Raw genomic sequence first — 25,506 nt, forward strand, 5'->3', positions numbered from 1 at the left:
ATACAAAGTGTGCTTTTTATCACAATGAAATTAAATTAGAAATTAACAACAGAAAAAAATTAGGAGATACCCAAATATTTTGAAAATTAAAAAAAAAAAAAAGTTTAAATAAGCCATGAGTCAAAGAAGAACTCACAAGTGAAATCAGAAAATATTTAAACTGAATACAAATCAAAGCACAACATATCAAAACTTATGGAATGCAGTTAAAGTAGCATATAAGGAAGAGATTATAGCTTTAAATTCCTATATTAGAATGCTAGAAGGATCTCAATAACCTAAGTTTTCATGTTAAGAAACCAGAAGAAGAGTAAACTAACATAAAACAAGGAGAAGAAAGGAAATTAAAGATTATAATGAAAATCAATGCAATAGAAAAACGAGAAAAAAAAAAAAAATCAATGAAACCAAAAGTTGGTTCTTTGAAAAGACCAACAAAACTGAAAAACCTTTAGCTAGACTAAGAAAAAAAATGGAGAAAACATAAATTGCCAAAACAAGTATTGAAAGAGCAAATGTCACTATTGTCCCTACAGCAATTAGAAGGATTATAAGGGGACTGTGTGACTAGCTGTATGTCAACAAATTAGACAACTCAAATAAAATATAAAAATTCCTAGAAAGACACAAACTATTAAAAGTAATTTATAAAGAAATAGAAAATCTTTAGACCTATAATAAGTAAAGAAATTGAATTCATAATTGATACAGCCTTTTTTTTTTTTTTGGTGGCTGGCTGGTAAAGGGATCTGAACCCTTGACCTTGGTGTTATAACACTGCACTCTAACCAACTGAGCCAGCCCTTGAATTCGTAATTTAAAATTTGGCCACAAAGAAAAATCTGGCTCAGATGTTTTCTCTGGTGGATTCTATCAAACATTTTAAAAAGAAGTAATATCAATTCTTCACAAACTCTTCCAGTAAAAATAGTAGGAGGGAACACTTATCAATTTATTCTGTGAGGCTAATATTACCCTCATACCAAAGTCAGACAAAGACATCATGAGAAAATGATGGAATATAGATACAAACACCCTTAACAAAATATTAGCAAACCAAATCTAGGAACAGAAAAAAGAATTATATGCCACAACCAAGTGGACTGTATCTCTGGAATACAAGGTTCATTTAACATCTGAAAATCAATATATAGACAGTATTAATAGGATAAAAGACAATGATCATATCAATATATAAAAAGTATTTGACAAAACCCAATACCCATTTATGAAAAAAACTCTCAATAAACTAGGAATAGAAAGCACCTTCCTTAATCTAATAAAGTACATCTACAAAAAGCCCACAGCTAACATCATACTTAATGGTAAAAGACTGCTTGCTTTTCCCATAAAATGAGGAATAAGGCAAGCATGCCAACTCTTGCCACTTCTTTGCAGCATTGTATGGGTGTGCTAGCCAGTCTGCTCGTGACAAAGGAGGAGGTCCAGATTGGAAAGGAACAAGTAAAACTCTTTATCCATAGGTGGCATGGTCCTGTGTGTAGAAAATACTGAGGAATCCATACAAAAAGCTACTAGAACTAAACATGTTTGGAAAGTTTGAGGACCTGAGATTTAAATGAAAAAAGCAATTGTACTTCTATATACTAGCAATGAACAGTCTGAAAATGAACTTAAGAAAACAATTTCATTCACAATAGCATTGAAGAGAATAAAATGCTTAGGAACAAATTTAACAAAAGCATGCAAGACTTGTCTGTTGAGAACTACAAAATACTGCTAGTAGAAATTAAAGACAATCTAAATAAATGCAGAGACATTTCATGTTCATGGACTAGAAGACAATACTGTTAAGATGTCAATTCTTCCCAAATTGATCAATAGATTCAATGTAACCCCTCTCAAATTCCAGGAGGCCTTTTTGCAGAATTGACCAACTGACTTAAAAATTTATATGGAAAACATGAAGGACCCAAAAGAGCCAAAACAATTTTGAAGAAGAACAAAGTTAAAGGACTTAACATGTCTGATTTCGAACTTACTAAAAGCTACATACAGTAATCAAGACAGTGTGGTACTAGTGTAAGGAAAGATATAGATCAGTGGAACAGGATTGACAGAGAAATTGTTACATTTGTGATCACTTGACTTTCACAAACATGCCAAGGAAATTTTATAGGGAAAAGATCATCTTTTCAACAAATGATGCCACAAATGATAACTGGATATTTACATGCAAAAAGATAAATCTAGACCCTAATATCACACAACACACAAAAATTAAATCGATATGGAGTGTGGACATAAATGTAAGAGCTAAAACAATTAAACTTCTAGAAAAACAGAAATAAGAAGAAATCTTTATGACCTTCAGCAATTTAGTAGGGAAAGGATAGTCTTTTCAACAAATGGTGCTGCAACATTTGGATATCCAGTTGCAAAAAGATGAACTTGGATCTATAGCTCACTTCATATACAAAAATCAGCTCCAAATATAGACATGAATGTAAAAACTAAGAATATAAAACTTCTAGAACAAAACATAGAAGAAAATCTTTGTGACCTTAGGTTAGACAAAGATTTCTTATATACAACATAAAAAACTCAGTCCTTAATAGAATAAATTGATAAATTGAACTCTATTAAAATTCTGCTCTTCAAAAGACATGAAGGGAATGAAAAGCCACAAAATGGTAGAAAATATTTGCAAAGCATATATCTAATAAATTATTTGTATTCATAATACATAAAGAACTCTCAAAACTAAATAAGAAAATAACCCAATAAAAATTTGGCAAAAATTTGACAGAAACCTCACCAATTATACATTTATATATTACAAATAAAAACGTGAAAAGATGTTCAACATCACTATTCAATAAGGAAATGTGAACTAAAACTATAATGAGATGGCATTGTACATCTGTCAGAATGGCTAAAATGAAAAGACTGACTATATGAAGTGTTGGTGACAATGTGGATGAACTGGAACTCTCATACGTTCCCACCGACTCTCATACTGCTGGTGGAAATATGAAATCACAAAGCAAAACAATTTGGCAGTTCCTTGAAATGTTAATCATACACCTACCATATGGTCCAGCCATTCCCCTCCTAGGTATTTGCCCAAAGAAAGCATATGCATACAAAGAACTATACACGAATGTTCATAGATATTTATTTGTAAAAACGAGAAACTGAAAACAACCCAAATGTCCATCAACTGGTAAATGAATAAACAAATTGCAATGTATGCATATAATGGAATACTACTCAGTAATAAGAGGGAATGAATTACTGATGCATTCAATAACATGTAGGAGTCTAAAAATAATTAGACTAATACTAAAGTAGGTAATATTTAATTCCGTTTTTATGAAACTCTAGATAATGAAAACTAAGGAGAGCACTGGTAGCCTGGGGATAGGAGTGAAGGGGAGAGAGATTACAAAAGGGCAGAAAGAAATTTGGCGGGTAGTTCTGAATATGTTCACTATCTTGACTGTGGTGATGGTTTCCCATTTGTATACATATTTTAAAACTTGTCAAATTATATGCCTTAATATGTGCAGTTTATTGAATGTCAACTATACTTCAAAACTATTTTTAAAATTGGGTATGGATTTTGCATGTCTTTGCTTTTTTATTTCATTTTTCTGTTAACCATTTTATTGTATTAGTTCACAGTGAAATGCAAATGGATAGTTTGAGAGCACTGTTCTGAGAATTTCCATTGTCAAAAAGAGGGTTGATTTAAGAGTAAAAATAGGCTTTGATAAGTCAAGAATGCATGTTGAAATTTTTTGAATATTTATTAAAATAAGAGAAAAGCAACATGTAGCTTTGAAACTAACAGAAGGCTACAATGGAATGGGAAAAAGTACCCCATCCCAAGGAAGGCAAAAAAGAAGAGAAAAAGGAACACAGGAGAGTCAGGACAAATAGAGAGCACAGAAGAAGGCAGGCAGAAGGGCCCTGGTTTCAGTTATGGCATGAAAGGTAATCAACTAAGTGGTCCAATTAAACAATTAAAAGTGTTAGACTATATTAGAAATTATATGTTTACAAAGTACAAATAGAACACATAAGATATAGAAAATTTGAAAGTAAAGAAGTAGAAGAAGTTATATCATGCAACCACTAACCAAAAGAAGGCTGATATAGCTACACTAACATTAGAGGGAAAGTTTCAAGACAAACTATTTTTGGAAATAAAACTGGTCAATTAATAAAGGTAAAAGAATGATGTCACCAATAAGATATCAGAAATTTGGATGCTCCCCTAAATGTGGCCTGAAAATAGTAAAATAGCTTATTTTTTAAAGGAGGGCAAAAACTAATAAAACTGCAGTAATAAAAGGAGAAATAGAGTAAAATCCACAATCAGTGGGAGCTATTAAAACAACTTTCTGTTAAAAGAATAAAGACAACAAAATTCAGATGCAAACTATTTGAATAACAAATTAACAAATAATGGGCATATTTAGAACACTATACTCAACGACTGACAATTATATATTCTTTAAAAGCATGTGTGGAATACTTGCAAAAATTGGTATCAGAAACCTCCTCTGCCCTCCAACCCTCTTCCTCTCCCAACACCTGCTAGTATCAAAGAGGGCCAGAGAAAATGGAGTTTTCTTTAAAATTAGAATACTAATTATAGATTGGGTGATCCAATTAAGCAAATAAAAATACAAGACTCAGTTAAATTTGAGTATAAAAATGAGATGCACTTATGCCAAAAAATTGTTTGTTGTTTCTCTGAAATTCAAATTTAACTCAGCATCAAGTATATTTTCTGGAAACCCTAATCATAGGAGAGAAGGGGTTGAAACCAGGGAGGAGGTGTCTGGAGATGCCTCATCTCTCCTTGAGCTAAAGGTTTAGTTGGGGGCCCTTGGCTAAGTAAGTGGGGTACCAGGGAGGGACCTGTCCCTCTGAGTGCCTCTTGCCCTCAGCAGCCATGGCTCAGTGCTCCCCGGCACTCCCCCACCCTCAGCCTCGCGAAGGCAGCAGCTCCTTCCATTCTGCCCAAGTCGAGGCTGGGGGCAGGGGCAAGCCCTAATCAAGGTGACAAACAAACACAGGCATGATTTGCAAAAACACAGACATTTTAACTTTAATAAGTTATAAAAGTAAGGAGTCAAAGTTTACTATACAGAACAAAAATGTATTGATTGCTGTTATCAGTAAGATAAAATTTTGTGATTTGAGTTCAGCACCTTGATGATTCCGTATGGTGGCTACCTGGCATACAGAAGTAAATAGTCATAATGCTTCATCTTACAGAGACATTGCTATTGAGCACCATTTATGTACTTAAACATACAAAAAAACCTTAAAGTACAAATGAAAGGCTTATATATGAAATTCCATGGGCTTTCCAAAAGGAGTATATCAGAGAGCTAGTTCCCAAAAGTCTAACTCGAGTCTCCCCATGAATGAGAAGTGACTCTCAGACACCTCGACAGATTTTTCCTGTGTCACGGACAGTCTGAGTCTGAACATGGTGTTAGAACCCTCAGCCAGAAGACATCCAGGAGCCCAAGACACAGAAGCTGTCTGGGAAAGCTCAGGACTATATCTCGGCCAGTTCTCAAAGTGGTCCCAAGCTCAGTGGAGATTTGCAGTTTCTCAGAGCCCAATGAACAATGCGTTCCTTGGACAGAGAGACCTCCTAGGACCCTCTGTTCTCGAGAACTCTGTGGATACACGGCCCGATGCACTGAGGATGGCATGTGGGGCCATGGCCACACTGGCCTACAGTTCCCAGAGGGCATCTTCCTCGCTTCAGCAGAGGATAGGTACCCAGGGAATGTCCCACGTGGGGTCTCTTCCCAAAGCCTTCCTGCCCCCAAGACTGAAGCCCTGCTTTGCTGGAATCTGAGAGTGCAGCATTCCCATCCCACGGCCCCAGGCTGGGTAAACTGTGAGTAACACTCTCTGGCTAGCATTAGTCCTGAGCTTTCTCCATATTCCAGGACAGACTCAAGCAGGAAATACTCCTCAGCCCATGAACAGCACCAGCTGTCCTTAATGATGGAAAGCTGTGGGATCTGTTTCCTAATTCCACAGAGGAGGGATGGCAAAAGTGCTCTAAACCACATCTTGTTCAAAAAGTGGTACTATGAGAGATATCAAAAAGGTTTTCTCCAGTTTGGTTCTCAGGGGGACAATGGGGCAGGGCATGGGCACATGTGGGAAGTGGTGGGACAGGGGAGGGAGGCTAGTTGTCACCAGTTGGAAAGTCGATCATCATCCCAGGTATGGTTCCTACACTCTTTATTCTGTAGAGCACACCCAACAGAGACACCCACACACATATGCAGGTTCAGACAAACATACTTCGCACCTCAAAACTCAATAGAAAGTAGCCATTATGCTATTATCCTGAGCCTCAGTATTCTCATCCATACAATGGGTAATTAAACAAGAAAGAGTTCTCTAAGATCTACAATTGGCAAGAATACAAAGCCTCTAGCACTTTCCTGGACATGAACAGCTTAAGAATTATCTGTTAGGCTAGGCCCCACTAAGGAGCTCATATGCTCCTGGGTCTTAGAATTTTGGGAAGTTTAAGCTGCATGTTCACAAAATATCAATGCAATGGAAGGTAAAAACTAGCCACTGTCCTTCCGTCCACCCCCACTCCCTTCCTCCTGTTTCTTTCTCATTTGCTTCTTGAAGCACCATTGTGCCGAAAACAGACATTGCTGAAGTTGTGGAAGAGCAAAAGATTAAGCAGGTACTCCTCACCACCCACCCTGTGCCTCCCATCAGAGTCTCTATCTTCAGTTCACTGCTGGGTTCTGGAACTTCTAAGGGACAGAGCAGGGCTGCACAGGGAAAACCCACCCTCTGCAAGAAAGCTGGTCTTCAGGAATAAACCCAGGCCCACAAAGCCTGGGATCTCAGAGTCCTTAGGCCTGGCTGCCCTGCTGGTAGCACTGCAACTCTCCTGGGTAGGGAGATCCCTGGGCCTTTTACTACTCACTGGACTTTCCCAGCAAAGCACATGTGTGCCTCCCTCACCCTTCTAATGCACTTGGGAGGAGGGAGAGAGGCTCTCTGGGGAGCCCCAGGGCGAGGCTAGGCTGGCCAGAGGAGAAAGCAGGGACTTTCCCATCAGAGCCTAGGAGACGGCCAGCAAGCCCAGGCTTAGTGCAGAGGAGAGAGGCCTGGGAGAGCCTGGGGAGATTTCCCACTGCCTCCTTATCATGGTTCCCTGTTTAGATCTATCCACATGTCCCCAGTTACAGGATCCTCATTACTTTCCTGGGAAGAAATGGACAGCCGCACAGTTCAAACTCAGTTGAGATATTCAAAGGCAGTCCAGTGTGAGCACCAAATGGGTCAGATGACTTTTCCTAAGTCCTTAATTAATTAGTAAAACTACATCAAGTCAAGACTGGAGACCAGAGGTTGTATCCTGGTGGATCTAGAGCCTAACAGACTCCCAGACCCCCTTAAAATATTTTGAGTTGGCCTTTAAAGATTGATTTTTTTCACGTGAAACTCTAGACTTCTGAAAAAGCACACTGTCTGGCAAGGCCAGGATTAGTAGAGAAGAGAAATACAGATTTCACAGTGGCAGCAATGGCCGGAACCAATAATCAGCTCTAGGTGGGTGTGGCTCTCTGCTGGTCACAGTCCCCAGCTGGCCACTACACTTATCCTTGTCACCTGCCTGGCCCTTGAAGGCATTTGAGTTCATGACCTCCACTTCACTATACTCATCTTGGTGGTTGGTCAGTTATTAAATAAATCGCCATTTCTCCCAAGAGTCCCCATAGGCCTTGTGCCCTGGTCTGGAGATTGGTAGGAAATGTCCTATGTCACCACCACCAAGGAAAGGAAAAGTCCCAATTACTGCTCAGCATCTTGGGGCAATTATTTCTCTCTCAGTTACCCCTCTTGACCTCCCCTCATTGATGGGTTGTAGAATCTCTGTCTTTCTCTCCTCTTCACACCCAACACCACAATAGGATTTAGGTCATTCCTGGACAGGAAAACACACATGCTAACCTATATTTTTTTTATGTCATTCCCCCCACTTTGTTTTCTCAAAACATTTTGGAATCAGGAGTTTTGACTTCATCTCCATGACACAGGATTTGCTATCCCATGGAATATCTCTATAAGCAAGAAAAAAAAAATGCTATTGATGCTATCTTTCCATTTTATTATAACTTCCCAAGCATCTCTTTCTTCCTCATCTCGTCAATGAGCTCTTGGATTCTTTGGTTTCTGGTCTTTTCATATGGGCTCGGTCGTCGAGGGATTAGGTTGGGAGGCTGGACTTCATCATCCAGGCCATGGATTTTGTAGGGTACATCCACAGCATTGGTTTCTGGGTGATCCTCAGTGGCATTGGTGCTGGAAGCATTGAGAGAGACCTCCAGGGTGGTACCAGGTGAAGGTTGCACCTCCATGACTAAAGTGGGCACTGGGAGGGTAGGCATGAACACTTCAATGTCATTGTGCTTCCCAGGTGGTGGCTCTACCCTGTCATCTGCATTGGTGAGGTTGTCGTGCAGGTTACAGGACTTGCAGCACAGCTTGTTGTAGCTTGGGATGGAGCAGTAGCGAGACAAGACTTCCATCCTACAGAATATGGACTTGTCGCCTTGGCAGTGGTCCTCTGAAAGAGAAAAGTGGGACAGATAACCAAAGGACAAGATAAGGGGGAATTTGTTCCCCCACAGGGTGCAGCTTGCTGGAGGAGGCATATGAAAGAGCCCAGAGACAGCACAGAGGCAAGTGAGCTCCCGCAGAAGGGCTGTGTGGTTTCAGTGTCAGAGCGGCCCAGGAGCAGGGCAGCATCCAGGTGCCCCTGTCCTGCAGTGCCGCGCCACAAGTTGGGAGCAACGCTTCCCTCCTCCAAGCAGGGCCCAGGTGAATCTGGATTTTTCAGTATCTCAAAGTTCGAGACAGAAATGAGGCCTGTTTGTTCTTATGAAGTGATTCCAAGCTTATCTTAAAGAACGAGACTTGGTAATATCTTCACATTTGACGTCCCAGTGGTAACCCCTATGAAATTTCATGGCAGGGTTTGACTCTACAATAATCTATAAATAGTAACTATAACAAAAGTAAACCTGTAAGAGCCAGTTCCTGAAACTTAATGTAGCAAATCCCAGAGCTTGGCCGTGAGCTCACCATGCTCCACCACTCTTTGTTCCCATCTTGACCCAAACTCCCCAGATGATCTTTGAAACCAAACTGTGCCTAAAGAGAAATTTAAAAAATCACCCAACCTTGTATGGGCTTTCTTACACTTGCCTCAGTTTACCCGTAGCCTCATGTCCTGCCATTGCTGTCATTGCTACGGCCCTGACAATCTTGATGCCTTCACAGAAGCTGATCCTCCTCCCCAGTGTCTACCTCTTTCCTCTTCACCCAAGAAACTGGTCATCCACAGTCCAGCTTGCATGGGGAGCCCTGACTCTCTCTGCATAGGTCACCACTGTCTCTCTTTCTTTCTGCACAGCTGCTTCCTCCTTCCCCCATCTCCAACTCCGTCTGCCCTTAAGTTAACTGGCCCACCCAACTCCTCCTGCTCTCACTCTCTGTCTTCATTCTTTGCCTTCTTCCCAAATTCCCCCACCCCTCTCTCCCCCACCCCTCATTCCACAGCACAAAAGTTGAGATAATTTACAAAAATGAGTTCAAGATGAAAGAATAAGTCATATTACAAGGGATATTTGATCCATGATAAATTCCTGATCATTGACCTCAGTGGGCCCAACACTGCCTGCTTAACCACTCTCTACTGTCCACAGGATGATTTCAGACTTTTCCCAGGCAGATCTCTGCTGTGCCCGCCTTTGCCCTCCCTCTCCTTAGTTGACCTCATCTCCTACTGAAAGGAAGGAGGGAGGGAAGGAGGGAAGGAAGAAGGATCAGGCATGAATAGGTGCCACGTCTGACCTCCCGTGCACAAACATGCAGCACTGTCTACATCTGAAGCTATCCTAGCCCGATGAAACTTCCTGCAGTAACAGACAAGCAGACCCTTCTCTCACCGAGGCCAGTGGATCTGATGTCCTCCTGCTTTTGCTCAGCCACTGTTCCAGCCTGTAATTTTCCCTTAGAGGCTGGTGATTCAGATCACCAACCCTACTAAGCAAATACCCCAACCCCCTGTGGGTCCCAAAGGTGCCTGAAACTTAACATGTACAACCCAAGCTCATGGCCTCTGCTCGCACCACCTGTCTCAATGAGTGGCCTTTCAGGCACACCAGCCAGATCCACCTCCTGCTCCCTTACCTCCAATCCACCCCTCTCCAAATCTATCAGTATTTCCTTCCAAACACTCTTGAATATGTTCATGTTCCTCTCCCTCTCCCGCCTCCCCCCTGGCCAAGCTACCTTGCCTCTTGGCTGCACTTTGATAAGAGCCTCCTTTCTGGCTTCCTGTATCCATTCTTTCCCCTTCTCATCTGGCTCTCCTGCTCCAGTCAGAATGCTGTTTTCTCACTGAAGATGTGACCATGCCACCCCTTGCTTGAAGCCCACACTGCCGTCATTGCTTTCAAGGTGAAGACCGTCCCCTGCACCTCTCCAGCCTTGCTCAGCCCTTGGGCCCCTGCTCTATACTGTGCTTCCTCTGGCCACAGGGCCTTTGCACATACTGTGCCTTCCCTCTTCCTCCAACTGCCCCCTCTCATCCTTTAGGCTCAGCTGAAACACGTCTTCCTTAGGCAGGCATGGCCTGACCTCCCTTAGGAGGTAAAATCCTGTCTGTGTGTGGCTTCATGGTGCCAGGCCTTCCCAGCACTTCCTCCCAGCTGGCAAGTTCACATTCACTTGTCAGATGAGGTGACTAGTGCTTTTAGGTGATTAGCCTGAAAGCTCCAAAGGGCACAGTCCTGGGTTGTTTTTGGATGATCCTCTGGCCCCAGAGCCTGGCATAGTGAATCAAAGAATGTGTAAATGCATAAATATGAAAAAGATAAATGAATAACCAAGGAAGCCCCAAACAGGGAAATTACGGATTTTTAAATAGCAAAGCTACAGGCAAGAACAGAGTCACATGCCACCAGAGGCAGATCCAGCATTGGCTCTGAGCTACTAAGGGCCAAAATAAGGAGGAAACATGTTTGGCTGTGCGGTCCACAATGAAAAGAGGATAGAAACATGTCAGCTGCTCAGGAAAAGCCCAGATCTTCCTAACACTGAGCCCAAGAAGCATGCTTATGATGGAGACAGGGAAAGGCAAATGGCCTCGGGCTGAGGTGCAATTCCAAAAATCGAGCCAGGATTTTAAAAGTGGTTGATACTTTCTTCAGATAAAAATCTTAAACAGATGCCCAATATATATAACAATCAGACCTGTCCTGTTTGAAATTGGCCACCTGTTCCCTTCCCTACCCCCACCTGGTCCTCTCCCCCTCTCCGGCAGCCACTGAGGCTTTGACCTCTGGTCACAGCCCTCAGGGAGATGCCAGGGGGCTTTTGATAAGAGCTGGCTGGCAGCCTCCTCCCAAAGGATTTGCAAGGGAAGGAATCAGGGCCTGAGGGTGCTGGGAGGGGCCGCCGCTGCACAGATACCCTCTCCCGTTAGCTGTGCCTTTTCCTCCACACAAATAACAAGACTGGTGTTCAACATTTATCTGTCTTCACTTCCCTCAACCCTCTCCCACCAGGCTGGGTTCCCTGCAAAGCAGGTGCGACATCAGTCCAGTAACAGAGATAGGCAAACTACAGCCCATGGGCCAAATCCATCCCTCCACCTGATTCTAGTTTTACTAGAACACAGCCATGCCCATTTACTTATGATCTATGGCTGCTTTCCACTACAAGGGCAGAGTTGAGTAGTTGAAACAGAGACAACTATGTCTAAAATATTTGCTATCTGGCCCTCTACAGAAAAAGTTGGCTGTCCCCTGGTGAAGTGCATGCCTGGACCAGAGCCTGACAAAAAGAAAGCTAAAGACAGCCCGGGGACTGCCGTTCCACAGGGTTCCTCCCTCCCACCTGGTTTACCTATTGGACTTCTGCGTTCGATTTCCTTGGAACAGTGGGCTACATTGCTCTCAGTTTTAAATCAAGTCAATGAATGTATAAATAATTGAAAAAGCCACTGGCAAGCAGCTTGGCTATGCTAATATCAGCCTAGAAAGATTTCAAAACAGTCATTGCCAACTGTTCTTAGAAGTGCTCCAGTGTATTTTTAAGTAGTGTCACTGACCTCTGAGATCAATGAGATACAAATTATATCTCCAAAGGGCTGAATGGTGTGTCCTGAGGTACTGACTGGTGAAAGATCTCCACCAAAATAATAATTGGGGTTTTATAATCTTTGATTGTCAGCCATTTCCAGCGGCAATTAACTAAAAAAACCTATTGTCTTCCAGTGAATGACAATAAGCCATTGAGAGTAAACACATTTTTCACAAATGTAGGTCATTTTTGTGCCACTTCCACAGTCTGGGCTATATCTGAATACCACTTGTATGAGGCTACTTCAAAAAGTTCATGGAAAGATTCATATTATCTTTTAATTCTATTTTTCCACAAACTTTTTGAAGTACCCTCGTATTATTCTTTGTTTAGTAGTTTCCTTTAAATTAATTCCTCCATCAACTTTAAAACTTATTTTAGAAGAGAACTTCATACCACCACCATTTATGTGTTGAAGTGAAGCAGAGAGTTTTAGACAGATGCTGAAAGGGGTAGCAAGCGAGAGTGGGACTTAAGTCATCTCCCATGCTTTGGAAAGTGCTGGGATGGAAGATACTTCATTTTCTTTTCACAATGAAGGGGTGGTGGGCTCATGCACCCACTTCACCATTCAAAATGTCATGCAACTACTTAAAAAAGCAAGTGGCGCCTTCTCCTCCACATGCACCCTCCATGACACCTTGGAGGTCCCCTGGCACACATCACTCTGGGCTGTGTCTGCCTCTAGCTCTTGCCTAGGAGCCCCTTTAGAGGGGAAGTACTCCTCACCCATCTCTGGGAAGGTAGACCAAGGGGGATGATGTACTGTCAGACACAATTTTCTTCGGTGCTCCTTGTCTCTCTTAAGCTGTGATTCCTTTTAATGACCAGACCTCTGGACAGGTTGAACTCAGCCACAGCTACAGTGACCCACTGGAGGCTGGCACCTGGGGCCTGGCCCTGTGCCCTGGAGCCCGTCTCCATGATGCTGGGTTGCTCCACACCGTTCTTTCTCATGATCTCCTGAGCTCTCTCACTCTGCCGTGGCATAGGACTCCTAGGTACCACAGAAAAGGGAGGAGAGAGATTCCCATTGGCAGGACATGGCACAGGCCCAAGGTCGGGAGGGCCCCGTTAAACCCTGGCCTGCTGTCTGGTCACTGTCAGCAAGGTGAGAGAACACACACGAGGGAGACGTGGGCAGGCACAGCTGGGCATACACACGCACATGCGTGAATGTCAGCAGGCTGGGTGTCCCAAGAGAGTCGCCGCTGCCCTGCCCTTCTCCCGGCCCAGACCCCCAACCTGGGCCAAATGGGCACCTCTCCTTCTCTGAACAAGGCTGAGGACTGTGCCAGGAGCCAAGGCAGGACCTGATGGTGGCTCAGTGCAAGGGACCTGGACCAGCACTGTCTCAGCTACTAGGCACGCACTCCCACATGGAGGAACCCATCTCGGGCCCTTTTCCTAACTGCAAGGCCACCATCTATGAGGAGAGAACCTAGACATTCTTGCAAGGTACTCATTTAGCATTAACGATTCAGAAGTCAAAGTCATGGTGGAGCAACTTCAGGGGTTGCTGTCATATTTTGAAAAATGCCTGGGGAGGAGGGTATGCCTTAGTCGGGGAGGGGTCTTAAATATCTACACTGGGCAGGGGGACGGGGGGCAGTAAAGTCACTTGATTCAGAAACCGGGTAATTAATGCTACAGAATGACACCCCACAACTCTGCAGCGCTGTCGCCATGAAGGTGAAGAGAACAAGCCATTAGGTTGCCAAACCCAAGCACCCGGTTTCACTGAACTTTTATTGAGTTTATTTGTGGGATGCATGACAGGAAGTCTTTCCATCATGAGTAAGAATAAAAGGTCATTTTCACAGTCACTTTGGCACACACTAACGTTGTCTCATCAAAAAATGAAAAGCAACAACAATGGAACCTATATAATACGTCATTAAATACATACAAAACACTAACAAAATATCCCTGATAAACCAGAGTGCATGTAGACAGAGAGCACGATGTCCAGCCACGCACGCACGTCACTCACACCGCCTCCTCGAGCTGGAAGCTAACAGTCGTGCGGATCCATGTGCACTTACACGCCGCGTGTTACATAACAGTAGTTAGTGCCGCTTGAGGTCCAGCAGGGATGCGTTATTCACAGGTGAGGGCGGATGGATGGCGGTTGGGAGTGCTACATTGGTCACGGCTAAGGGCCCAGGTGTGTCACCCTCTGGGCATAAGGCCGCGCTGATGGGGCCCCTTGGGGCGCTCCAGGCAACAGTCTGGCCAGGGGGCATCAGAGACGGACAGAGCGAGCGCCAGTCTCCTCATAGGCCGCTCAGCCGAAGGAGCCAGGCCGTCTGGATTTGGAAGCCTTACCCTTGGCAAAAGGGGGGTGAATTGGACCAGCTCCCCCACACCTCCGCTGCCTGCTACCCGGACCATGACCCCTGTGAAACTGGAGTGAGCAGCCAATTCTGTTACCTTTCAACTTTAAGGCATTTTCTACATAGTTTTTCTAAGCAAAAAAGCAATAAAAATTGAGGTAATTCTGTAGTTGTTCACACTGGAAGGCGAGGCACATCCAATTCACACAGTCAGTCTCTCTCACTCTCTCAACCCTGTGGACGGGGTCATGTGCGCATGATGAGAAAGGCCATTGCAGCTAATGGACAGAGAAGAGAAGTGGTGTGTCCCCAATGTCCCACTGGAGGGACACGACCCCGCCCCCTCCGTTTGACCGGGACCCCTGAGAAGACAGGGGATGGAGGCCAAGGGCTGTGTAAGGTGGACACAAAGGCCGGATGGAAGCAGGCCACGGTTTCACGAATCAGGACACACTCAGCAAAGGGTCAACAGCAGTAGCAGCAACAGCAGTGGTGGCCAGGGAGCCCCTGACACACCGGAAACTCAGGGTTGGGTCGCCTGGCAGGGCGACACAAAACCACTCGCCCCAGAGACCCCTCTGGCCTTGCCTTGGCTGGAGGGTGGTGTTTGAAAGGGGACGGGGTGGGCTTCCCCTCTGATTTCTGACCTGCAGCTTCAGCCTGGAGGGACGTGACCCCAGGAGGCGGAGAAGTGGTCACATTCGCATTTTGGCCTCTGGCCCTTCCAGCACCATGACAGATCTTTGCCCCTTTATAAGCCATCACCAACCACGTCCCGACCCGCCCACAAGAGGCCAGAGCCCCCAGGCCATGCCTCTGCCAGGCTGGCCCTCACCAGCCAGGCGTGGGCGCAGGCTCTGCAGGAGACGGCCGAGCACAGAGGCCCGGGAGAAAACAGATTCAACCAGAGAGCACTCAGGAAGAGTCAGGGGAGCTTTCCATAGAAAGAGAGGAGGGGAGCCCAGGGCAAGCTCCACAAGGCGCAGGGCATGCACTGCAGGGCAGAGGCAGAGTTATAAACGGGCCGGTTACTTGACGAGATTTTCTGGATGGGCGCGTCGGGGTCTGGGCGGGACAGCCACTGAACGACGTAGCTCTTCTTGGAGGGATCAGAGACGTTTCCTAGAGGGAAGAGAGAGGGGGCTGTGGCTGCTGGGGCACCAGGAGGGGACCCCCACCCACCCCCCTCTGTAGAAGGGAACTGCAGCAGTCAGGGTCTAGTCTTGAGCTGTTGTGGGGACCAAAAGAGATGACACACACACAGCACGTGGCCAGGTATCTGCGTGCACACAGGTTCTGGGTGTTCTCAAAGGGAACAGGGCACCCCCTACTCACATGGACACCCCCTAGCTGACTGAGAACTGTCATGCGGTCACTGTGAGTCGAGTCTGCAGCTGACCGACAGAGGGTGCTGTGCGGGTGGGGTTGGGCTGACTTAGCTCCATCCTCCCTGCCTTCACTGGGGGCCTGGCCCAAAATGTGCATGACAAATGTCAACTCCCCCCATTTCCTTCTAGAGAAAGGTCCCAGCCCTGACCCAGCCTGGAGAGCTCAGCTTCTTCAAGTTCACAGACTCTGAATTTGCCTGAACAAAGCCCCCTTCCCCCGCCCCCCCTCCCAGCCCTGCGCTTCTGCATGTTGGGGACCAGGGGCAGCAGAGGCCTTACGGGGACAGGGGCCCAGCCTGCAGATCCTCGCTGTCTCAGGTCGCGCCTCCTGGCAGATGCCAAAACTGTCATCCACGGTGCGGCAGAGCACCGGCCGCTCCTGGGTACCATTTCCACAGGTTACCGAGCACTGCAGGGGCAGAGTCACCAGTCAGGCTTCTCCTCCCACACTGGGCCAGGGGCCAGGAGGAGCTGGAGGGGCTCACTCTCCCCAGGCATGTGACCCCTGACACACGCGAGGTGATGTGGGACAGGGATACAGCATGGGGTAAAGGCTGCTTTGACCCACCCTTAGGGGCTGTCCCAATTTCCTGGAGCTATAAAGAGAGGACATACATGCCCATCTTTCTGAGCTACTGTAAGAGAGCATCAATATGCAGAGGCCGGCATAGGCCTGGCATCTCCGGGTTCTCAATGAGAGCCTCCCCTCTCCTCTTGGGGGAGGCCCGAGGCCCAGGGAAAACTGATGTGCACTGGGGGCCACTGAGAAAATTCTGACAGAACCCAGGAGGCTTTGGAAGACCTCCCCTCCCCCATTTCTCTCTGGACACAAGGTTCTACCACCAGTGCCCTCACTGGCTCCTCCAGCCCCCGACAACCCTTTCTGCATTGCCACACTGGGGAGGGGCAAGAAGGAACAATCATGCCCAGACTCCTGGCACAGCTCTGCCCAAGGAAAACCTTCAAGTCCTTGCCATGTGTGCAGGAAGGCTTGATTCAGCAGACCTGGGTTGTCCAAACCCTGCACATCCTCCTGATAGTCCTGTTTTCATGACTGGCCCTTGTGCAGCTCCTAGAAACCAAGCTCATGGAAGGTTCTCTCCGATAAGAGTGCTTTTGCATGTTCAAGGCCTTGAGTCATGCTATGCTTGTCTGTCCAGGTAGTTCAAACCAGCAATGTGGTTTATGGAGACCACCTGCTTTCCCTCCGGGGTCTGAGGTCAGTCGTGTGGGCACTGTATACCTATGTGGCTGACCCCCAGTGAAAACCATGGACACCTGGCCACTGCATATTCCTGCTCAATAGGCTTCCCTGGTTGGCAGCACTTTAATGTGTTATCACACATGGTTGCTGGGAGAATTAAGTGCATCCCTTGGACTCCACTGGGAAGAGACACCTGGGAACTTGCACTTGGTTTCCTCTAGACTTTGCCCTGGGTACCTTTTCTGTTTGCTGATTCTACTCTGTGTCCTTTCATTGTAATAAATCACAAATGTGAGTACAACAAATTCTGACTCCTGTGAGATCTTCTAGAGATCACTGAGCCTGAGGGAAGTCTTGGGGAGCCCCGACACACCAGGTCTGTGAGCTGGCTGTCAGAGCTCACGTCAGCTCTGGCCTGGCTTTGACTGGTGCTCAGCCTTCAGTTCATCCTTGTTATTCTTTCCACTTCATGTCTTAGCACCACCCCATCCCCCGACCCCAGCTCATCTTCCCTCCTGCAAGCTTGGCTGGCCTTCTAGGTGTCACCTCCAGCCTCTGAGAAGAGACCGTAGGCCTCCCTGAGTACATTGGAGCCCTGAACATCCCATCATGCCTTGGAGCCCAGGCTGCCCTCAGTTTCCTGGGATTCCAGACCCACACAGCACAGAGGAGCTTCTGCCTATGCAGCAAAGACACACATTCCACTGGGTTTCTCAGCAGAGCACTGACTGTGCAGCACCCACTGGTGCCCTGAAACCCATGGCTTGCGGCCACAGCATGTATCCAAGCCAACGTACCAGTGAAATGCCCAGGCCACCTCAGTCCCACCCAAGCTCAGTTTGGGGGCTGAGGGACTGCTTACCTGGGACCAGGACCCAGCCCGCCACCGGCCAGGGCAGAGCTCGCGGTTGCAGGCACGGCGGCTCTCGGGCCGGGCGTCGTTGCAGTGTTTGGTGTGCACGGAGCGGGTGGTGTTGTTGTGCAGTGGCTGAATGCAGCGCACAGAGCGTGCCTGCATGCCCATCCGCCCGCAGCTCTGACTGCATGGCTCCCACTCGCCCGTGACCCACCTGCCGGGGCAGAGCAGCACACAGTAAGTCCACCTGCAGCCCGGGTGCACGGCGAGAACAGGGAGAAGTGCCTGCTCCCCTCCCCGAGTGCTCCTTTTCCTCTTCTTGCAAAGGAGCTGGCTGTGTAGACTTGCACAGAGGGGAAACTAAAGCTCAGCTTCCCCAGCCCCACAGACATGACCCCCCTGTGTGCCCACTGCTGGAGACCCTGCTGGGGCGGTAACCGAAGAGGGCCAGGCCTGAGGAGCTTTGCCGGCTTCTGTCCCTTCTCAGGCTCCTGGTCCTGCCCTTTGGCTTCACCTTCTGCTGATGTCACGAACCCTTCTGAGCAGAGCTTGAGAGCACTACAGACACCCCCAGTACCCCGTCCCCGCACGGCCCCCAACTGTGTGTTTACCAACCATCTGCCCTGCTCAGGGTCCTGCAGAATGAGCCCAGGCCCAGAAATGCAGACCTGCAAAACCCAGGACCATGTATGATCATTTTTAAGATGCACATCACTGCTTCAGTTTAGCAGCTCTGAAGCTGGTGCCGCCTCCAACCTGCAGCACTGTAGACTCCACGAAAAGTGCTGAGAAAGACCCGGCAAGTGCCTTGGCAATGCTGGTCCAGTTCCCGTACCTCCCTCCATGGGAGGCCCTGGCGGCCTCTGGCCTCCCACTCTAGCAGGACACCAAGCTGGGGGGCCCCTGCCAGGTAGCTCCAGGCACTCACACAGGCTGGGAGCACTCCTGTGGGTTGCAAGGTCGGCGGATGGCTTTGGGTTTTGTGAGGGCATCGCAGAAGCCACGGTGCACCATCTTGTGGTCCAGCCTCCGGCGGCAGCCGTACTTGGTGAACTGGGATCCTGAAGACAGAGAGCTTGAGGGGGGCTCAATGGGGTGGCACGGCCCCCCAAGGGGGCAGAGAGGGTGGGCTCCACCAGCAGTCCCAGCCCATTCTCCCCACTCTTATGATGATATGGACGGTGGAGCCAGGCATCGAAGCCTGAGCAGCTGGCTGGGAGGAGGCCTCAGATATGTCAGCCTGGAGCCCACCCAGCACCCTGAGTCGAGGGTGGATGAAAGGCAGGGAGAGTTTCCTCCTTCTGCCCTCGGCTGCTTCTCTCATGGTCCCTTTGCTGGCTTCCTGGGGCAGAGGGGAGCTCCATGTCCTTGGCCATTGCTCACTCATTTACTCCACCTGACTTAACAGGCACTGGGTGCCTAGCACGAGCCAGGAGGTGCATAAACTCCAGGGCACACGGCCCCCACAGTTCCTTCTACCACAGTCTCGTGCAGCAGTTCTCAACTGGGGGCAACTTTCTCCAGCAGGGGATATCTAGCAATGACTGGGACATTTTTAATTGTCACAGCTTGGGGGAGGAAGTGCTACTGAATCTAAGAGACTAGGGATGCTGCTCAGTGTCCTTCCACGCACAGTGCGGCCCCATGACAGAGAATAACACAGCCCACGATGTCAGGGATGCTGGGGCTGCGAAACCCCAGCCTAGTGGGTGAGACAAAGAATATAACCTGGCAGCTGGGCCTAGTGTGGGCATCTGGAGATGGCCCAGGAAGCAGAGGGTGGAGTGGCACTGCTTAATAGGAAGGCTGTGGAGGGGGCTCTGGGTAAGGAGCCTGTGCAAAGGCCCTGAAGAGGTGCACAGCATGACCAGGAAAAGCATCCAAGGCCAGTGTGGCCCAGGGCCTGGGGAGCAAGGGGCGGGGGGCACCAGTGTGGCAGGAGAGGTCGGCAAATTGCCCAGACCCCAGAGGCCGTGGGGAGAATTTTCGGTTTTTTATCTGAAGAGCCGAGGTTGCTGCTGAAGAATATGACACCAGGAAGGGACATGACCTGATTTGTTCCCTTAAAAGGTCATTCCCTTTTAAGGAGAGTGGACACACAAGGGCCAGTTAGTTGGGGGGATGGTGCCAGGACCAGGGGGAGGCCAGGAAGATGGGCCTAGCAGACGAGGCCAAGGGACATGCGGGAAGGAGGATCAGCGGGACAGGCTGATGAAACCCAGGCGAGGGCTGGGGGGTTGCAGAGGCACCATCTATCCAGGTGGGGGTCCTGGAAGACAGCCCTTCCTTCTGTCTGGGACAGACATCCCCCATCTCTTGTCCTCTAGGTGTGAGACCCACATGCCATCTGAGGGAGGCCAGCCCTGGCCACCGGAACCTCAGGAGCGGTGAGAACACTAGAACAACTGAGTTTCCTGCCCTGTCCATCCAGATGTCCTATGTCTCATCCAACCATGAACCCTGAGGTCTAAGGCAAGTAGGACCCCTTTGTACCCAGCCCTGCCCCAGGAAGTTCTGGGAGGCTTTTCTGGATGAACAGAGGGAGGGAGGGATCTCCCAGGGTTGCCTCCTGCACTGCCTGAGTCTCTCCCGTTCCTGCCCCATCAATGTGTGATCCACCCCAGCCATCCACACATCAACCAGGCCAGCTCCGTTCCACCCACACTGATGCAGGTCCATGCCCAGTATGCCCTTCTGGCCACCTGATGGAGTTTGGCTGTGTTGTCCCCTCCAAAGCTCATGTGGAAATTTGATCCCCAATGTGGCAGTGTTGGAAACTGATTGAGTCATGGGGCGGATCCCTCATGAATGGATTAATGCTCTCCCTGGGGGAGGGAGCAATGAGTGAATTCTCGCTCTTTTAGTTCCCACGAGAGCTCATTGTTTAAAGGACCCTGGCACCTCCTCTCTCTCTCTCTTGCTTCCTCTCGCCATGTGATCTGCTTGTACCCGCCGGCTGCCTGCCACTTTCCTCCATGAGTAGAAGCAGCCTGAGGCCCATGCCAGATGCAGCTGTCCCAGAATCGTAAGCCAAATAAACCTCTTTATAAATTACCCAGTCTCAGGTATTTCTGTTATAGCACCACAAAACAGACTAATATACCACCTTTGACGCCCTGAGCACCCGCCATTCCTGCCCACCCACCGGCCCCTCCCAGCCCGGCTAGGCCTTATCCACCCACGGCCTCCCTGGCCTCTGGAGTCAGTCTTCTCATTCCTGGCACATGCCCAGACTCAGCGGCCTCAGGCCCATCAGTCAGCAGGCTACTGCTGGCTCAGGAAGCCCCGCGTCCAGAAGACCTCCCACCCAGCCCCGACCTCCTTCCAAGATCACGGTCTAACTCCACGCTTCTGTTCCCACAGGGCCCCACCCTAGGGATGCTCCCCACTGCCGAGAGGTCACCTCATACCACCCAGGAACCCCAACTCTGAGAAGCCCCTCACCTCCGCCGCAGGGCTTGGAGCAGGGAGACCACTTCTTCAGGGCCCACTCATAGACCACAGAGTCATCTTCAAGGACATTGTTGTCATCCACATTGAGTGAGTCCTCGTGAATCATGTATTTGTATGTCAGCGAGATCCGGGCATCACCCTCTGGGATAACCTGTGCCCACCCCAAGAGGGCCGTGTTAGCAACATTAGCCTGAGGTAGATTTACAGTCCGTTATCATTATTCGAGGTAGTTATGTTCTAAAGGCACCTCCAGCACTGAATTAGTGAACCATTACCCCAGGGGAAACATGGGTTAAATTCCTGCGAACTTCTGATGACATTTTTGTCAACCTTGTTTTATGTGTGATTCTGTTTAAAGTCACCTTCCTTAACATAAATTGTTAATCGGTTAACACTGAGCTCACACCAGCAGCACTGCAACTCATTGAAGGAAGCTTATCCAACACACGTACTTTCTCTGTAAGGCACAGCCTTCTTGCATTTTGGAACACCAGACAGTGCTTCAGGAATAGGCCTGGACACATTTTATGCATCAAAATCGCAGCCCACCCCCGCCCCGCCAAAAGGCACAAAAATGTGAAATACATGACACTAAACAGACAGCAAAAAGGTCACTTGCTTGCAGTGTGAGAGCTGAAACAAGAAAGCAGAGGGTCAAACGCTCCACCTCAGCTGGGGATATGCACATCAGGCAACTCAAATTTTTCATCACCCTGTGCATGTGCACGAATGACCGTGAAAATGCCGTAAGGACTGATTAGGTGTTACAAATACACTTTAGTGACTAGGCGAGCTCGCAAATACAGAAAGAAACCAAGAATACTGAGGACCAACTGAGTATGCACGGACATGGATAGGTCACCAGAGCATTTTTGGGGTGAGAAGTCACTGCAGGCGAGGCGGGCAGAGGGCAGGGGTACATCAAGCACACCTGACCCATCGCCACACCTGCTTCACAGGTGCAAACCACCTGTGGTGCCTGAACCCAACCCCAGCACGCTAACCTCAGGGGGACTGGAGCCTTACCTGTTATGTTTCCATTTTTGACATATAAAATATATCATTTATGCAATTAAAATTAAAATTTAAGAAGTGATTTGACCATCCAGCCCCTCAGTACCCCCCAGGAACAACCTTTGGTCCTGGACCCAGGAGATCTGGGGTCCAGTCCTGCTTGGAGACAAAGTCCAGTGTGTGGGCTGGGTCTGGTTGTCTAACTTCCCGAGCCCCAACCATCACTTCCCAAGGTGTTTTGGGGTTTCCACATGACAGCAGACATGAATGAACGAAATAGATGGCAGCTGTGAATGTCACTCAAATGGGAAAACCAAATCCCTTAGAAGGGAGAGTTTTCCCAAGGTCACCCAGGTGTTGATGCAGAGCCCAGAGCCCTGACTTGTGGCTCCAGGGTCCGTTCCTGGCTCTGACATGAAGTTGGAGACCCTCATCCAAAGGGCAGGCCAAAGGGGCCTGAAGAATGTGGGGAGGTCAGGGCTCCCAGGCATCCCTCCCCATCCTTTCCCCAGGGCTGCATGCAACCCTGCCTGGGCAAGCCCCTGCCTGGACTCACCAGGACGGTGATGGGGCCATGGAGGGGGCCCATGGTCTGCAGCGTCTCCCGGCCGTCCTCATCCCTGTACTCCCACTCCACACCCATGGCAATGAAGGATTTGGGATTGGGATCCACGTCATTCTCTTCATTTAAGATGAACTTGCCTGTCTCCAGGTTCTTGACGGCTGAGAACAGCAGAAGTGACCCCCCCACCCCCAGCATGGTCACCTAAGGGCAGGACCTGGCCTGCTGTGGGGAGGCCCGGCAGGGCGTGTTGGTTTGGACTAGCAGGGGGAGTGCTGGGCAGTAGAGCCCTTCGTCTCTCCCAGCTGCACTGCTGGAGGTCCGTCCAGGCCACTGACAGCCCAAATGGCTCTGGGAGCCCCACCCTGGCCTTTGTCCCTCCCTCAGGACTAGATTACACCCAGCCCAGCACCCTTTCCTGGATCTACCCCCACAAAGCCTCGGAAGTGGCTCAGTAGCTGTCAAGGCCACCTCCCTGCTGTGAGCGCTTAGAGGCCACATGGAGCAGGCAGGCAGGGAGGACAGGGCATCTGCTGGGGTTTCCTGCTAGGGTGTGAGCATATGTCCAGCTGGAAGGCAGGGACCCCACCCTATCAGTCACCAAGGTCCAGACAAGGCCCCATCAGTTCCCAAACCCCCAAAGAGGCCTGGTCTGACTGAGGGGACCGCTCAGGCCATGGGGCATCCCCAGATAATCCAGGAGCTGAGAATCTGGCAGGTCAGGAAGCCCCGGCTTCCTGCAGTGTGGAAGGCAGCCACTGGGGGGCGGCTGGATGATTCTCTATAATTCTGTTTACATCATGAAGAAAGCCTCTGGGGCTGGTAGGTGATTAACTTCTTTCTAGCACTTGCTCCCTTTTCTGCAGAGGGTGGGCCTCAACTCCAGAACCCTTAGTGGGCAATAGTATTTGGATCAAAGTTTCTTTTTGCTCAGGAATTGACTTTATATTTACTTTCTATTTAAGGCAAGTGGTACCGGTTTTGCATTTAGGGTAGCAATACAAAGTTTCCTCCTAAAATAAGTAAGAAAATAAAATGAGTGTTAGAAAAGAATGGTGTTTTTCATGCATTGGCAGGGGTACCAGATGGTGACAGTTTGGGAGCTCCCCCTCCAGGGGACAAGAATGAAGGTAGGTCCCAGACTGGGGGAAGGGCTTGTCCAGGGTCCCCAGTGTCCCCCAGCCTTTGGCCCCATGGCTCCCGAGGAGGCAGTGCATGGATAGCTTGCGGGGAGAGGCACGGATGGGTGAAGCCCTGAGGGGGTCCCAGGCAGCCTGGGAGAGCACTGTCATGGGGAAGGGGCACCCAGAGTTGTTACAACATTCAAGTTTTTAAGAGATGCCAGAAATCCCTATTTAGGTGATATCTCTTGAATTTAAAATTAAACTAGTTGAAAATCTGTCAATGCACTGTGAGGCCCTCTGCTGGCTAGCCTCAGTGCCCTGTGGTTGGTATGGGGGTTGGGGGCTGCCCAGGACCCTGCTGTATGCAGACTTTGCCTGCCTTCCAGTGAGTGGAAGCCTTCCCATCCAGACCTTGAGACCAGGGTGTAGGGAGTCACCATCCTTTGGGTTGGGGCTGGAGTGGCCTGTCATGGACACATGTCCCTCCACAGCTGCTGTCAGGGGGAGCCCTCTGATCCCACCCAGACCCTGGCCTCTCCACAGGTAGATGACCCCAGGAATGGTCCCCATGTGGGCTGAGCAGAGGCGGAGGTGGGCCTGCAGCCGTAGCTTCCAGCCAGGGCTGCCCCGGCTCAGGTTCCAGACGCACAACCTAGGCCTCTGGCCCCTGGCATCCTGCCCATGGCAGAAGAGGCAGAGCTTGGGGACACCGAGACTCACCTAGATGGTGACTGGTGGTGTCTGCCTCCTGGATGAGCAGGTGTCTGGCTCCCGCAGGGATCTCAAACATCTTGATGTAACCTTTATTTGAGAAGCCAAATGAGAAGGAAAGAGGCCGCTCGAAGGTGGACAACCCAAGGAGGGGCCTCGCCCACGAAGGTAGTTTCACCATGCGCTCCCCCGAGGCCCCAGTATTTCTCTGGCTTTGACCACCCACCTGGAGAGGAGAGGCCGACAGGAAAGCTACTGCGTCTGGGCTGGGCAGCCGCAGCCAGGGCAGTGGGCACTTCCTGTCCAGGCCCTCCCGCACCTTCTGATCCCAGTGCTCGCGTGGCCTCCTCCCTGAAAACTGGGCTAGGTATCTGGCTCTGGAGTCCATCCTGAGCTTTCTTCTAAGATGCCATGTCTGGGACGGGGGCTCTCAGTGAACTGCTGGCCTCTCTGGACCTCAGCCACCCCATATGCAAACCCAAGACTCCAGCGCTCTGGTGGGGCTGTGGCGAGTGAGGCCAGCTCTGAGCACCTGACTTAAAAGGCCTTTCCTGGCACCCAGCTCTGAGCAAAGTCCCGTGTTTTTGCTCCATGGCCCTCTTCTGAAAGTGGCTTCTCCCCATTTCAGAGACAGACTCACTGAGGCCCAAAGAGGCGTAGCTGAGAGGG

General features: G+C 48.9%; 1 protein-coding gene across 1 annotated transcript in view; it reads right to left on the bottom strand.

Annotated features, from left to right (window-relative positions):
• Positions 1 to 8,018: 8,018 nt before the first annotated feature.
• Positions 8,019 to 25,506, bottom strand: part of ADAMTS2 (ADAM metallopeptidase with thrombospondin type 1 motif 2) — a 213,909-nt gene continuing 196,421 nt past the window's right edge. Inside the window, exons 15-22 of the mRNA XM_063086488.1 lie at positions 24,847 to 24,927; positions 22,997 to 23,163; positions 21,418 to 21,577; positions 18,902 to 19,034; positions 17,980 to 18,187; positions 16,193 to 16,322; positions 15,558 to 15,647; positions 8,019 to 8,605 (exon numbers count right to left, since the gene is read on the bottom strand). Of these exons, the coding sequence (XP_062942558.1) occupies positions 8,148 to 8,605; positions 15,558 to 15,647; positions 16,193 to 16,322; positions 17,980 to 18,187; positions 18,902 to 19,034; positions 21,418 to 21,577; positions 22,997 to 23,163; positions 24,847 to 24,927 (1,427 nt within the window). The 3' untranslated portion in view covers positions 8,019 to 8,147. The remainder of the gene's footprint in view (positions 8,606 to 15,557; positions 15,648 to 16,192; positions 16,323 to 17,979; positions 18,188 to 18,901; positions 19,035 to 21,417; positions 21,578 to 22,996; positions 23,164 to 24,846; positions 24,928 to 25,506) is intronic.

Source organism: Cynocephalus volans, chromosome 2, assembly GCF_027409185.1.
Source record: "Cynocephalus volans isolate mCynVol1 chromosome 2, mCynVol1.pri, whole genome shotgun sequence".
NCBI classification, from domain to species: Eukaryota; Metazoa; Chordata; class Mammalia; order Dermoptera; family Cynocephalidae; genus Cynocephalus; species Cynocephalus volans.